General features: G+C 43.5%; 1 protein-coding gene across 1 annotated transcript in view; it reads left to right on the top strand.

The window, feature by feature from the left end:
* The window catches only part of CCDC30 (coiled-coil domain containing 30), a 75990-nt gene extending 67049 nt beyond the window's left edge, over positions 1-8941 (top strand). Inside the window, exons 20-23 of the mRNA XM_054721249.1 lie at positions 2417-2553; positions 5934-6048; positions 8057-8124; positions 8591-8941. Of these exons, the coding sequence (XP_054577224.1) occupies positions 2417-2553; positions 5934-6048; positions 8057-8124; positions 8591-8675 (405 nt within the window). The 3' untranslated portion in view covers positions 8676-8941. The remainder of the gene's footprint in view (positions 1-2416; positions 2554-5933; positions 6049-8056; positions 8125-8590) is intronic.
* The last annotated feature ends 5880 nt before the right edge of the window (positions 8942-14821 follow it).

Genomic DNA, 14821 nt, shown 5'->3' with positions numbered 1-14821 from the left:
CCATTATGACTTGCTGGTGTGTGGGTAGGGAGGACATGGGGCAGGTGGATAGAATCCAAGGCAGAATGGTCTTGAGATCATTAAACTACACAAATTAAAAATGGAGAGCAATGGACTCAGCCAGTAATGTTTTCCTTTCATTTTCCTCATCTGTGACGTGGGGGAAATATATCCCTCCCTCACCAGGATTAAAATATGAAATGGCTTAAGTGGTACCTGGCACATATAAATTTTTGTAGCCTTTTTGGTCTAAAATCTCTTAGGCACATGTTAATCAATGGATGCACAGTTTGCAAGAGAAATTGTTACTAGAACTAGAAATCGCCTAGAGAAGACCCACAGTGGTACAAACCTGGTGGCCCAGATTTTACTTATTTTAGGGCCCATGGACCAGAGCCCTGAGCATTAAAAAGCTGGGCTCACTTTCTAAGCACCAAATGTCCAGAAAATAATGTCACCTTTTGGGGCTTAATTTTTCAGCCTTCTCTATATACAGCGAACCAGTTGAGTCCTCTGACTGTTGTGACCATCTAAACCAGATGTCCCAAAATATTTTACCCTATTATTGGAGCAAGTGTCCTGATTTTTTTGGTTCAAAGAAGTACGGTATTTCCAGAGAGTGTCAGTAGCCTGCCCCATTCAATTTCCTTACTAATCCAGTTGTAGCTGCATAGAGTATTATTTTGGGATGACTCCTGTTATTCTCAATACTAACCATAAATGTATTTAAATAATATCAGGGGAGACTACTGTTAGACATTGAAGGGTTCTGGATTAAAGACTAAAATCTGGAATGGTTTGTTTCAGAACATAATATCTCCTTTATAACTCTTCGATGGACAATTTTTTCCTTTTTTTTTTTTTTTAGATATAATTGACATACATTATATTCGTTTCAGGTATACAACATAATGATTCTATATTTGTATATATTACAAAATGGTCCCCACAATAAGTCTAGCTAACATCCATCACCATACATTATTATACTTTTTTTTGGTGATAAGAACTTTTTAAAATGTACTCTTAGCAACTTTCAAATATAAAATGTAGTATTGTTCACTATAGTCACCATGCCAGACATTACATCTCCATGGCTTATTTATTTATAACTGGAACTTTGTGCCTTTTGACTCCCTTCACCCATTTTGCCCACTTCCCCCCTTGTCTCTGGCAACCACCAATTTGTTCTCTGTATATGAGTCTGTTTGTTTTCTAAGATTCCACATATATGGACAATCTTTTCTGAATGTTCTATATTAGTATATTATTTAAAAGAAAGAAAGAAAATTACTCTCTTAACTCTATGATTCACCCCTCTGCCAGAGGTCATTCTTCTTCTACCCCACTTTCTCCACCATTGGCAGGTGAGGAACACACATGAAAAGGTGAAAGTTCTTGCCTGCTACTATTTTGTTGTTAATCCTTACCGAGGATATTTTTCCATTGATTTTTAGAGAGATTGGGAGGGAGGGGGGAGAGAGAGAGAGAGAGAGAGAGAGAGAGAGAGAGAGAGAGAGAGAGAGAGAAACACTGATATGTCACCAATTGGTTGCCTCTTGCGCGTACCCTGGCCAGGGCCGGGATGGAGTCTGCAACTAAGGTATGTGCCTAACCGGAATTGAACCCTGGCTGACGCTCTATCCACTGAGCCAAACTGGCACCCTGTCCTTTGCTGCTATTGACAGTCACTGGTGAAGTGAGAAGGGAACTTCTACACTTTTGAACTCCTAAAGTCCTCAACAATAGATATTTACTAATATCTACTGACTCACTATAAGAACGTTAGTGCTTTTTCTGCACAAATACTCCTTTTTCATTTTAGCTACTTCACTAGCTATTGTTTTCAAGGGAAATCATCGGTAAGAAAATGAAGCATGGTGCCCAGCTAGAGATCATTTCAGCATCCTCACTGCAGGAATCCTATTAGTGCCTGGCTGACATGCTTGACTTGCCAACCCAACTGAGATCCTGATACTGTTTGCCAAGTCAGGTGGCTGAATTTCCATCATCTTCTCTTTGCCTTAAAAAAACCACAACTACAAAACAAATGGAAATCTATTATGGGGAAATTTTTTTTCAATCTGGAGCTTCAAAGAATTCAGTTGTATTTGTCTGTGATTTGATATTAATGTAGTTAAAATATAGATGAGATCATTGGGACCTTGTTAGAAGTTGAGTGCTCAGATAACCCAAAAGAATGAGTAAATATCCAAACAGAATACATGACATAGTACCCAAAATATATAGAACAATCTAGCTGACAATGTCAGCAAAAAGGTGAAAACAGCCTAGACCACAAGAGAGAAAAAATAAATAAGGGAAATTTGCTATCGGAGTTATAACCAGGCTGATGTTCTTAAATTGATCATTTTTCCTCCTGTGGTAATTAGGGGGCTTTTGCTTTTACTCATAGGAGAAGGCATTCCAGGACCAGGTCACTGCCCACGATGATAAGCTGCTCCTAGAAAATAGGAAGCTTCTGGAGCAGCTCATGGAGCAAGAAAAATTGATCCATGACAACAAATGCACGATATCTTCTGTTCAGCGCAGGTGGGTGTGGCCCTGCCAGAGTTGCCAGTGAACTCCAAATGAGATGTTTCTCCCTCAACAGAGAGATGCTTCCTGAGACTGTCCTTGGAGCTTGTGTCCTATCTCATCACTGTTGCTCTGCTGTCTGCTGTTTTCAGCAGTTCATACAAGGGGCAGGAGTTGTGAAATTACAGAGAAAAATATAACGGAGAAGGTGGGCTGGCCATTCAGGTAGGCTCTTTCATGATGGCATTGCCTCCTTGAGGACCCACTATGCTCATTCTGGCCTATCACTTTGTGTGTGTGGACACTCATTTTTGTCATTTGATACCTATGGAATCAAGGTGGACCAACAGAGAAACGCGCTTACACTAGTAACTTAAATTCATGAAACTCACAGGCTACCAATGTATTAATTTGTGAGGAGAATATTCTCAGCAGGTAAGAATTCACAGATCAGCTAGCTCAAACATCCTTTCTTCTATAGCAGTGGTTCTCAACCTTTTTAATGCCGCGACCCTTGAATACAGGTTGAGAACTGCTGCTGTAGAGTCTAAGACCATCGGAAAACACAGATATTTACATTACGATTCATTAACAGTAGCAAAATTACAGTTATGAAGTAGCAACGAAAATAATTTTATGGTTGGGGGTCACCACAACATGAGGAACTGCATTAAAGGGTTGCGGCATTAGAAAGGTTGAGAACCACTGCTCTATGGGAAACTTTAATTACCATCAAAAGTTTCCTCAGAGCACAGAATTAGAGCAAAGAGAGTGGGTTGATCTTAACAGACAGTATCACTAATAATACCTATAATAATTAACACTTTTTTGAGCATTTGCTATATGCTAGGCGCTGTTCTAAGCTATATCTAAATATATTTATTTTGTTTTCATACCAATCCCAGGAGGGAGACACTATTATAACCTATTTTATGGGTGAGAAGCTGAGGTCCAGATTGGTTAGGGAACTCACGCAGTTTAGTCGGTGTCAGGGCAGCCTCACAGCACTGCAGCCTGAAGAGAAATCTGCCAAGTAAACTAGAACTTTCCTTTCCACTGATATGGATACATGCTGCTCCAGGCAGGCATGGAGAATCTCTGATTATCTTTTACTATCTATTTACCCCCTTTTATATATTCCACATAATTTATTGCCATTGCTTTCTGACTGTCTCAACACAATTGACTCTTTAAAATGCAACTCAGATAGATCAACCAAAGGACTTGTGTGCTTGCATATGAGCCTAACCAGTGATCACGGGCAACAGGGGGATGGGGGCATGAGTGTGGGGGGGGTTTGGGATGGGAATGGGGTGGGGGTTGATGACAAATATGTGATACCTTAATAAAGTAATTAAAAAAATAAATAAATAAAAATAAAATGCAACTCAGCTCCCTGAAATTCCTCTTGCTGTGTCTCCCCATTAATACTGTCCCTGTCTTGGCCTCCTGAAGACACACTTGGTCACCAGGACTTGACTTATGTTTTCCTCAGAGTAAGCTTCTCTACGGGAGTTTTCCTCATTTTACAGATGAGGAGACTGAGGCTCACATTTAGTAATTTGCCATGGTCACACAGCTAGTAAGTGGCAAAACTCAAACATAAACCTCTGATTAAAACTATTGCACTCTCATGTGTCCCGTATAAACTGCAGCCCTGAGAGTGGGGCTGGCAAAGCGGTGAGGAACTCAGGCTTTACAGCTTTGAAAGTTCTGGGTTGGCATCCCAGCTCTATGACTTCTAGGTTTATCTTCTTACACTGTTCCCTCTCTGAGCTTCAGTTTCATCACCTGTAAAATAGGCTTCATAACAATATCTTGTGAGGTTGTTGTGAGAATTATATGAGCTAATTAGAGGCCTGGTGCACAAATTCATGCATCAGTGGGGTCCCTCGGTCTGGTCTGTGGGATTGGGCTGAAACTGGCTCTCCAACATCCCCTGAAGGGTCCCGGATTGTGAGAGGGTGCAGGCCAGGCTGAGGACCCCACTGGTGCACAATCAGGGCCTGGGAGGGATGTGAGAGGGCTCCAGGGAGAGTCCGGCCAATCTTGCTCAGTGCCAATCAGCTGGACCCCAGCAGCAAGCTAACCTACCGGTCAGATCATCTGCCCCCTGGTGGTCAGTGCACATCATAGCAAGCAGTTGAGCTGCCTTAGCATATCATTAGCATACTAGAGGCCTGGTGCATGAAAATTTGTGCACTCGGGGTCGGGGGGGGGGTCCCCTCAGCCCGGCCTGCACCCTCTCACAATCCAGGACCCCTCGGGTAGGGTCCCTAGGCCTGGCCTGAGATCAGGGCCTATCAGGGCTTTCCTTCCCTGGGCTGCAGGCAGCTGACCCCACCCCTGCCGCTGCCACTGCTTGCCATCTGTGCAGCACTGCCCCCCCTCCACTGCCACCGGTGGCCTCCCTCTGCAGGCGACAGGCTGGGGTGCAATGGCTTGGCTAGCCTGGGGCTCCCTCTTTCTTTGCTGGGGGGCAGGGCCAGTCCTGCGAGGGGCCGTCTGCCTACCTGATCTCCCCTAACCACTTGCCTGCCTACCTGATCACCCCTAACCGCTTGCCTGCCTACCTGATCACCCCTAACCACTGGTCTGCCTACCTGATCACCCCTAACCACTCTGCCTGCCTGCCTGATTGCCCCTAACTGCTTGCTTGGGGGCGGATCCAGCCTGGGGAGGGGCCAGGTGCCATCTGCCTACCTGATCACCCCTAACTGCTGGTCTGCCTACCTGGTCACCCCTAACCCCTCTGCCTGCCTGCCTGATTGCCCCTTACCATTTGCTTGGGGGCAGGGCCAGCACTGACTTCCAGTTGGTCAGCCTCCGGTTGTTACTGGTCATTATGACCCAGGGTTTTTATATATTAGGATAATGCTTTGATTGGTTGGATGGATGACTGGCCGACCAGACACTTAGCATATTAGGCTTTTATTATATAGGATACATGAAAAGTTTGAAGTGCTTTCTGTGTGGATAGGTTCCAGTGCCTAAGTGCATGGTAAGTACTCAGTAAATGCTTGTTGCTACTGCTACTAATGTATGGGATGTCTGCATGAGATCAAACCAGATGCAGGCTGTGTAGTTACTGTATTTGAAGTGATGCAGAGTTTCTTCTTTCAGTTCCACTCCTAAATGGGATCATATCCTTCCTGATGTGACTCAAGGGCTAGAAATATGCCCTTCATTCTCTTACACATAGTATGTCTCTGCTCTCAGTAGGAATTGAATGACTATGTACAGGCCAGAAGCTTATTAATTTTCACTTGGTATGCCAAAGTTGGTTCTAAAATCTGGACAGTGGGCTAAGACCCAGAGTTAGTGGCAAGTGGGACATAGTTTTTAATAATAATGTAGAAATTTTTAGTCATGCCTCTGATTTATCCCATTCTTAGAGTACTTTTCCTGGATAAAGAAAATAAGCACTTACAGGAAAACAGTCTCCAGCTCACAGAGCAGGTTGGCCTCTTAGAACGCATTATAAGAAGCATCCAGATTTGCAGAGGAGAGGTAAGATATGAGCTTCCTGGTAGGTGTTTAATATGAATTTTAAAGTTCCTGGCCTGGTTGTTAAGGTTGCTCTGTTCTCTCTTCCCTTCATCTTCTTTATATAGCTGTCACCTGAATTGGCTTCATGGTGGACTGTGGTATAAAGGCTCATTGCCTGCACACCAGGGCAGCAGCCCTTGAGTCTGTTCTTGGCCAGCTTTGCTCTTTATTGGGTCAGCTTTTACTAAACACTCTCCTTCTGTGTGGTCCCAGGGCAATTTGTGTATGCCTCATAACTTCTTCCTTAACACACTATATTGTCATTGCCCTTTTACTTCTTCTCCATCTCATCAACTCAGCGATGAGATCCTGGATCAAAGATTGTATCTTATATGTAATTGTATCTATGCACAGGTGCTCCATAAATATTTGAGAATGAATTAATGTTAAATGTCTTCACACGTATGCCTCATTCTCAACAACCCTGTTTGCCATGTATAGTTCCAGTCCAATCTGAGAGATGAGCAAATCTGAGGTTCAGAGAGGTAAAGTGAAGCTAGTCTGATCTGGCAAGAAGTCAAACCTAAGGAAAACATCTGAGTCAGAAAAAAGCAATTATGTTACAAAAATCCAAGCAGACAGGTAGTATAGGTTCAGACAAGATCCAGTGTCTGGTTGGTAAGCAAGTCAGCAAGAGGAATTTCAGTGAGCTAAGTTGCATTTTAAATCCAGGACAGGGCTTCTTGCTTTCTTCCCTGGCTCGTATCATAGGTTATATGTTTCTTCCCAGGGTACTTATAATATTATTCCTAATCATGAAAATTTTAAGATCTATTCTCTTAACTTTCAAATATACAGTATTGTTAACTATAGTCATCATGTTGTACATTACATCCCAGAGTTTATCTTGTAACTGCAAGTGTATATAGCTTTTGACCATCTTTACCTAATTCCCCACCCCCTACCTCTAGCAACCACAGATCTTATCTCTGTTGCTATGAGTTTGTTCATGAGATTTCACATACAAGTGAGATCATATGGTATTTGTTTTTCTCTGACTTATTCCACTTAGCATAATGTCCTTAAAGTCTACCCATGTTATCACAAATGGCAGGATTTCCTTCTTTTTTATGGCTGGATAGTATTCCATATTGTGTGTGTTTATGTGTGTGCTTAACAATTCCTTTATTCATTCATCCATAATGGATACTTGGTGGCTTCCATATCTTGGCTATTGTAAATAATGTTGCACTTAACATGGAGTGCAGATATGTCTTCAGGGTAGTATTTTGTTTCCTTTGGATAAATACCCAGAGTGGAATTGCTGGGTCATATAGTTCTATTTTTAATTTTTTAAAATATATTTTTATTGATTTCAGAGAGGAAGGGAGAGAGGAGAGAGAGAGAGAGAGAGAGAGAGAGTGAGAGAGAGAGACATCGGTGAGGGAGAATCATTGATAGGCTGCCTCCTGCACACACCACACTGGGGATCAAGCCCATAACACGGGCAGTGCCCTTGATCAGAATCGAACTCAGGACCCTTCATTCTGAAGACCGATGCTCTATTCACTGAGCCAAACAAGCTAGGGCTATTTTTAATTTTTTGAGGAACCTCCATACTGTTTTCCGTAGTAGCTACTCCAATTTATATTCCTACAAATAGTGCACGAGGGTTCCTTTTTCTCCACATCCTCATCAGCATTTAACACCTCTTGTCTAACAGGTGTGAGGTCAGGGGATTACATTTTTAACAAAAAAATATATATAATAATAAAAGCGTAATATGCTAATTAGACCAGAAGTCCTTCCAGACGACCTTCCAGAGGAAGCTGGGGCTGCAGCCACAGGATTGAGGCAGCCACTGCGGCTGCGAGGGAGGGATCCAGGCAGCTACCATGGCTGCGAAGGCCTACTCTTGCATGAATTTCATGCATTGGGCCTCTAGTATATATATAAAGCATAGTTCTAGGATCATAGTGCCAATGGTTTATCATTACAAATTTTAAATTAATGCTTTCTTGCCTTTTAGGAAACATTACTGACTGGCATCTCTGAATATGACCCTTTGAATAAAATCTTGCCCCTACCAAACTCCAGGTTAGTAAAGTCAAGACAGTCATCTGTATGACTGAGAGTCATGGCTGACTAACCAGTCGTGAGTTGCTGGCTTGAGAAAGCATAGCATTTAGGGGTAACTTCCTCTCTATATAGTATTTAAACCTTCCCGTTCCTTCTCCCCTCACCACTGCTTCACCCCCACACCTAACAGAATCCTGACTCACGGTAGAAGATAATCTATAAACATAAATTAAAGGTAATTTTATTTGGCTGTCTTTGTGTTTGACAATTGTCAAAACTGAAATCCTATTGAAGCCTTATCCCTGTTACCCCCAAAATGCTGTCAAGAGACCCCATGCACCTAAAGTTCTCACATGTGGCCTTTGTTAGTTTTTCTGTAACAGGTTTGGTAGAGTCTGTTGAAAGTCTTTGAGAAACTAAAGAACACAAGTCAGAAGAAGCAGTGGCAAACCCCGAGTCCCTCGAGTCTCTTTCCTGTTCACAGAATTCTGAAGCTGGATACATACATACACTGTGGCTTCTCTGAAAGAAGATACATCTCCGAACAAGTCCAAAAGTCAGAACTATAAAATCACTGATGTCTAAAACTAGACTAATCAAAGCTGCTCACTGAAAGCTTGGACGTGAAGGTGGAACATGACATGGAGAAATTATAATAGGTTCCCTGCTGGACATCAACCAAGAGTCTTCAAAATTGCTGATAAGTTCATTAAACCAGTTCTAAATATGGATTTTTCAAGTTTGTTTGATATTGATCAATATAGTGACTTAAGTTGATGGTTTAATTAGGTTTCTGTTCAGCAGGACACATACATAGCTAATTCAGCATTCTTTCCTATTTTCATGTGTATTTTCTTATTTTTTAAAAATTAAAAACAATGTAATAATATTAAAGCAAGTATTTTAAAGAGAAGAAAAAAACTCTTATAATCCCACATTCTTTTTTTTTAATATATTTTTATTGATTTCAGCACGGAAGGGAGAGGGAGAAATAGAAACATCAATGAGAGAATCATTGACTGGCTGCCTCCTGCATGCCCCCCACTGGGGGTTGAGCCCACAACCCAGGCATGTTCCCCTGAACGGAATCGAACCCAGGACCCTTCAGTCCACAGGCCAAGGCTCCATCCACTGAGCAAAACTGGCCAAGGCAATAATCCCACATTCTTAACACTGTATTTTCATTTTGGAGTTATTCCCTTCTGGTTCTTATTCAAATTCATGTATTTTAATGGTTATTATATTATATTTTCATAGTCTTATTTTTAATTTAATATACCATAAAACATTCTCCCATATTTAAACACTTTACAATTATTTTTTCAATAGCCAGGATATTCTATCATGTTCATGGTCTATAAATTTTCTTGTTATTTGACATCCAAGTTGTTTCTACTTTTTCACTATTTAAAAATTATGCTGCAGTGAAAGTCTTTGTGAAGTTAGTTCCTTTCTTCTCTTAAGTTAATCCAGAAAATAAATTCACAAGGTTGGCATAATTGGGTTAAAGGATATAAATGGTATATAGTTTTGGTGCAACACATGTCTCATTGCTCTTTAAAAAACGATTGTGTCAATATACTGTTTCTACAGTCAATCTCTTTAAGTCTCAATTTTATTTATTAATTTTTTTATTGATTTTTTAGAGAGGAAGGGAGAGGGAGAGACAGACAGAAACATCAATGATGAGAGAGAATCATTGACCCGCTGCCTCCTCCTGCATGCCCCACAACTGGGGACCGAGCCCACAACCCAAGCATGTGCTCTGACCGGGAATCGAACCAGTGTCCTCCTGGTTCCAAGGTTGACGCTCAACCTCTGAGCCACACTGTCAGGCAAGCTTCAGTTTCTTGATGCATAAAATGGAACAATAGTAGTTCCTATCCCATAGGGTTGTGAGGACCAAATGAAATGAAGTGTATTTTGCACTGAATGATTGTTCAATAAGTGCTAGAGATCGTCATTTATTTTTACTTGCAGTTTGTGTGTACTAGTTTTTCTACAGTCTCATCAACATTAGATATTATCAATTAAAATTTTTATTCTAAAATACTTGGTATAGCCCAGCCAGTGTGGCTCAGGGGTTGAGCATTGACCTATGAACCAGGAGGTCAGGGTTTGATTCCCGGTCAGGGCATATGCCTAGGTTGTGGGCTCGAATCCTTGTGTGGGGTGTGGAGGAGGCAGCTGATCAATAATTCTCTCTCATCATTGATGGTTTTTTCTTCTCTCTCCCTCTCCCTTCCTCCCTGAAATCAATAAAAATACATTAAAAATACTTGGAATAAAACTATACTGAAGGGTGATTTCTGCTGCTTCTTCCCCTTTTCCCTTCTCCTCCATCTTCAATTGGAGATAGAGGAGGAGAGGGAAAAACACAGAAATAAAAGAGACCCCATAAGTTGAGACATACTGAATTTTTATGTGTAACCCCTGCCTCCTCAGACCACCAACTAAAAAGGATGATCAAAGGATATAGGAAATAATAGGTATGATACTGAATGCATGCTCTGACTCCAAATCTTGCCCACATTCACCTTCTTTCACTTAATTCATTGAATCCATTTATTGAATTCCTACTTTTTCACTATTTAAAGGTTATGCTGCTGTGAAAGTCTACTATTTAATAGTAGACACTAGGCACACCTGTGAAGATAGACAAGGAGAGTCTCTGTTTTCATAGTTAATATGCTATTAGGTTGGAAGGTATGCTTGTGTGGCAGGGGGTGAGGTGGAGAAACTGACCATATAATTTTGGATGGTAAGTGGCATGAAGAAAATAAATCACTGATGTATTTGTATAAGTGACTGAAGACTACTTTAGATTGGATGCAACGTTCCCATCTAAGTGACATCTGAGTGAAATGTAAACTACAAGGCGCACTCTTCGCCCCATTAGGATCTAGAAAAGTATTAAAGACAGTTAACAGCTAGTACCAGGTCCTTAAGAGAGTACAATAGTTCCCCTTATCTGAGAAGGATACATTCCAAAACCCCCAGTGGATGCCTGAAACCATGAATGGTACTGAACTCTGTATATAATATATTTTCCTAGACATACATACCTATGATAGATAATTGATAAACTAGGCACAGTACGAGATTAACAATAATAGGACAATTGCAATAATCTATATATATAAAACCCTAATATGCAAATAGACCGAATGGCCAAACAACCAAACAACCAGTCGCTATGATGTGCACTGACCACCAGAGGGTGTGCGCGGAACATGGCAGGCATCGGCAGCAGGCAGCAGAGCACGGACCATGGCAGGTGTGGCCGTGATGGGATGGTGGAGCAGGTGAGTGGGGGCACCAGACCAAGGCGGGGTGCCGGTCACTGTCATTGGGGCGAGGCTCTGATGGTTACTGAAAATTCTTTGCTCCCGCATGCTGCAGTCCTGCCTGGCGCTCACACCTGCTGCTGGTACCAGAGTCACCGCTCGCACCCGCTGCTGGTGAGAAGGCTAAAAAGGGCTAATTCCAATGTAACCCTGATATTTGGGGATAGTGATCTGAATCCAAGCCAGCAAGCTCAGAGTACATTCCTGATAACCTATAATTAAGTCCCTACCTCCTCCCCAGATACTGGTCTTGCAGAACCTGTTACTGTGAACAGTGCACTGCCCGGAGGGAGGGTTATTAATGCTGGCGCCAGGCCAGACCATCAGATATGGCCTGGAGACCCCCAACACCTGGGGGCTTTCTTGCAAGGCCCACAAAAAGGACCGGAAGCATAATCCATATTTGCGGGACAAAGACCACAGGGAGGGAGATATAAAGGAAAGCCCCATGCGTGTTCCTTCACTCAGATTTGGAAGGCTGTTCCCTGAGTCCTCCGGCGTATTAAACAGTGTCCCTCCTTTTCTTTGAAGCATCCTTGGTTTTCTTTGGTCTTCTGCAACACTGGTATCCGGCGCGGGTCCCAATCGCTCGGTGCCGTCAGTGGGTGCAAGTGGTGGCTGCTGGCCCCAATCGCCCCTGAGGGCTTCTCCACCTTTCCCTGCTACTGAGGGGCGATCGGGGCAGCAGCCGCCACTCGCACCCACTGACGGCACCAGCCCCACTTGCACCTGCTGCTGGCACTGGCCCCAATTGCTCCGTGCATGGGAGCAGCGGTGGTGGGAGCAGGGGGCCATGGCGGGAGTGGCCAGGTGGGGGCGCAGAGGATGGTCTGAGACCCACCCCTGTGCCCACTGCAGCCTCGCAGCTTACAGGTCCTTTCAAGGTGCATGAATTCGTGCACTGGGCCCCTAATATCCTATATAATAAAAGCCTAATATGCTAAGTGGCTGGTCAGCTGAATGGCCGTTCAACCAATCAAAGCGAATATGCTAATGATATGCTAAGGCTACTCAATTGCTCGTTATGATGGGACTGACCACCAGGGGACAGACAGTTGACTGGTTGACCAGTCACTATGATGTACATTGACCACCAGGGGGCAGACACTCCAACCAGTAGGTTAGCTTGCTGCTGGGGTTTGGCCAATCGGGACTGTGAGACGGGCCAGACATGCCCTGGAGCCCTTCCTTGGTCCCTCCCTGGTTGGCTAACCTCCCGTGTCCCTCCCTGGCCCTGATCATGCACTGGTGGGGGCCCTCAGCCTGGCCTGTGCCCTCTCACAATCCAGGACCCCTTGGGGGATGTTGGAGAGCCAGTTTTGGCCCAATCCCTCAGGCCAGGCCGAGGGACCCCACTGGTACATGAATTCGTGCACCAGGTCTCTAGTACTGTAATAAAAGTTATGTGAATGTGGTCTTAAAATATCTTTTACAGTACTCACCCTTCTTGTGATGATGTGAGATGATACAATGCCTACATGATGAGATGAAGTAGGGTGAATGGCATATGCCTTGTGATATAGCTTGAACACAAGCACTGGGATTCCTTGACAGTTGATCTGATACCCAGACACCTACTAAATGACTAATAGGCAGGTAGCATATACAGGGTGAATACACTGCACAAAGCAATGATTCACATCCAAGCATGCAATTTAAAATTTATGAAGCCCTGGCGGATTTGGCTCAGTGGTTAGAGCACCAGCCTGCACACTGAAGGGTCACAGGTTCAATTCTCAGTCAAGGGCATGTACCTTGGTTGTAGGCTCAGTCTGGCTGGGACATGTGTACATGTGTGGGAGGCAACCAATTGATGTGTCTCCCTCACATCAGTGTTTCTCTCTCTCTCTCTCTCTTCCTCCTCCTCCTCCTCCCTTTTCCCTCCCTACTTCCCTCCATTCTCTCTAAAAAAAATCAATGGAAAAAATATCCTTGGATGAGGATTAACCAAAAAAACAAAAACAATAAAAAACCCACAACAAAACAAACAAAAGAAAACCTTATGAATTGCTTATTTCTGGAATTTTTCATTTACTATTTTTTAAATATATTTTATTGATTTTTTTATAGAGAGGAAGGGAGAGGGATAGAGAGCTAGAAACATCCATGAGAGAGAAACATCGATCAGCTGCCTCCTGCACACCCCCCACTGGGGATGTGCCCGCAACCAATGTATGTGCCCTTGATCGGAATCGAACCTGGGACCATTCAGTCCACAGGCTGTCGCTGTATCCACTGAGCCAAACCGGTTTCGGCTAGTATTTTTTTTAAATATATTTTTATTGATTTCAGAGAGGAAGGAAGAGGGAGAGATAGAAACATCAATGATGAGAATCATTGATCAAGCCTGCAATCTGGGCATGTGCACTTGACTGGAGTTGAACCTGGGATCTCCCAGTCCACAGGCCAACGCTCTATCCACTGAGCCAAACCAGGCAAGGCTCATTTACTATTTTTAATTTATGAGTCACACTGTATATACTACCTGCCCATTAGTCACTTAATAAGTGTCTTGGTTATCAGATCAACTGTCAGACTGTAGTTGACAGCAAATAACTGAAAGTAGGAAGGTGAAAACTCAAGATAAGCCGGGAATGACTGTATCCACCCCATTACCTTGAGGAACAGAAAGGCCAGAGTATAGTAACTGCGGGCAAGTAATACAAAATGAGGCCCAGTCGGTGGCAGCCAGATAATCTAATGTAGGCCTTTGTATGCAAGGAATTGGATTTTAGTCTAAATACGGGAAGCCAGGAGTGATTTAGCAGGCTTATTTTAAAAGCTCTAGCTACTCTGCTGGAAATGAATTGGAGGTGACAAAAATGGAAGCTGTGGTAAAACTGGGAACAAAAATTCTAGTTTACTGACTTCAAGGAAGGGCTGAGTATTTGCTAAGCACACCTTGCTTGCCTGGCTGTTCTAAGTGCTGAGGATGAACAGAGTTTCTGCCTTCCGGGGGCCGACAGAGTAGTGGGCAGGAAGAAGCAGCATGTGCGGTGGTGCCGACATCTTAGCTGCAAGGGCTGATAAAGACCCTGAAGACTGCCAAGTCCAAACTCGCTAGCCTGAGCGAGAATAATCTGTAGCCATGTGAGTGGGATGCCCGCCTGGGATGCCCGCCGACTTTGAGCAAAAAAAGGCCCAGGCATTCCTCCTCTTCTTACCTCCTCCATTTGCACCCGCGTCCCCCTCTCTCCCCACCCCGTTCCTCGTTCCCGTCTCTGGGAAGAGTCAAGTGAGCTAAGAGATAGTGGAAGTCTCAAGGTCAGGACCGAATGAACGCCCCGCCACCGCAGCATCACCCAGTTTCCGAGAGGAAACCAAGGAGTCCTCCGCGGCGGGGGCGGGGCTCCAGGGGGCGGGGCCTA

This window comes from Eptesicus fuscus, chromosome 9 (genome assembly GCF_027574615.1).
Source record: "Eptesicus fuscus isolate TK198812 chromosome 9, DD_ASM_mEF_20220401, whole genome shotgun sequence".
NCBI classification, from domain to species: Eukaryota; Metazoa; Chordata; class Mammalia; order Chiroptera; family Vespertilionidae; genus Eptesicus; species Eptesicus fuscus.
This window is presented reverse-complemented; position numbering and strand designations above follow the sequence as displayed.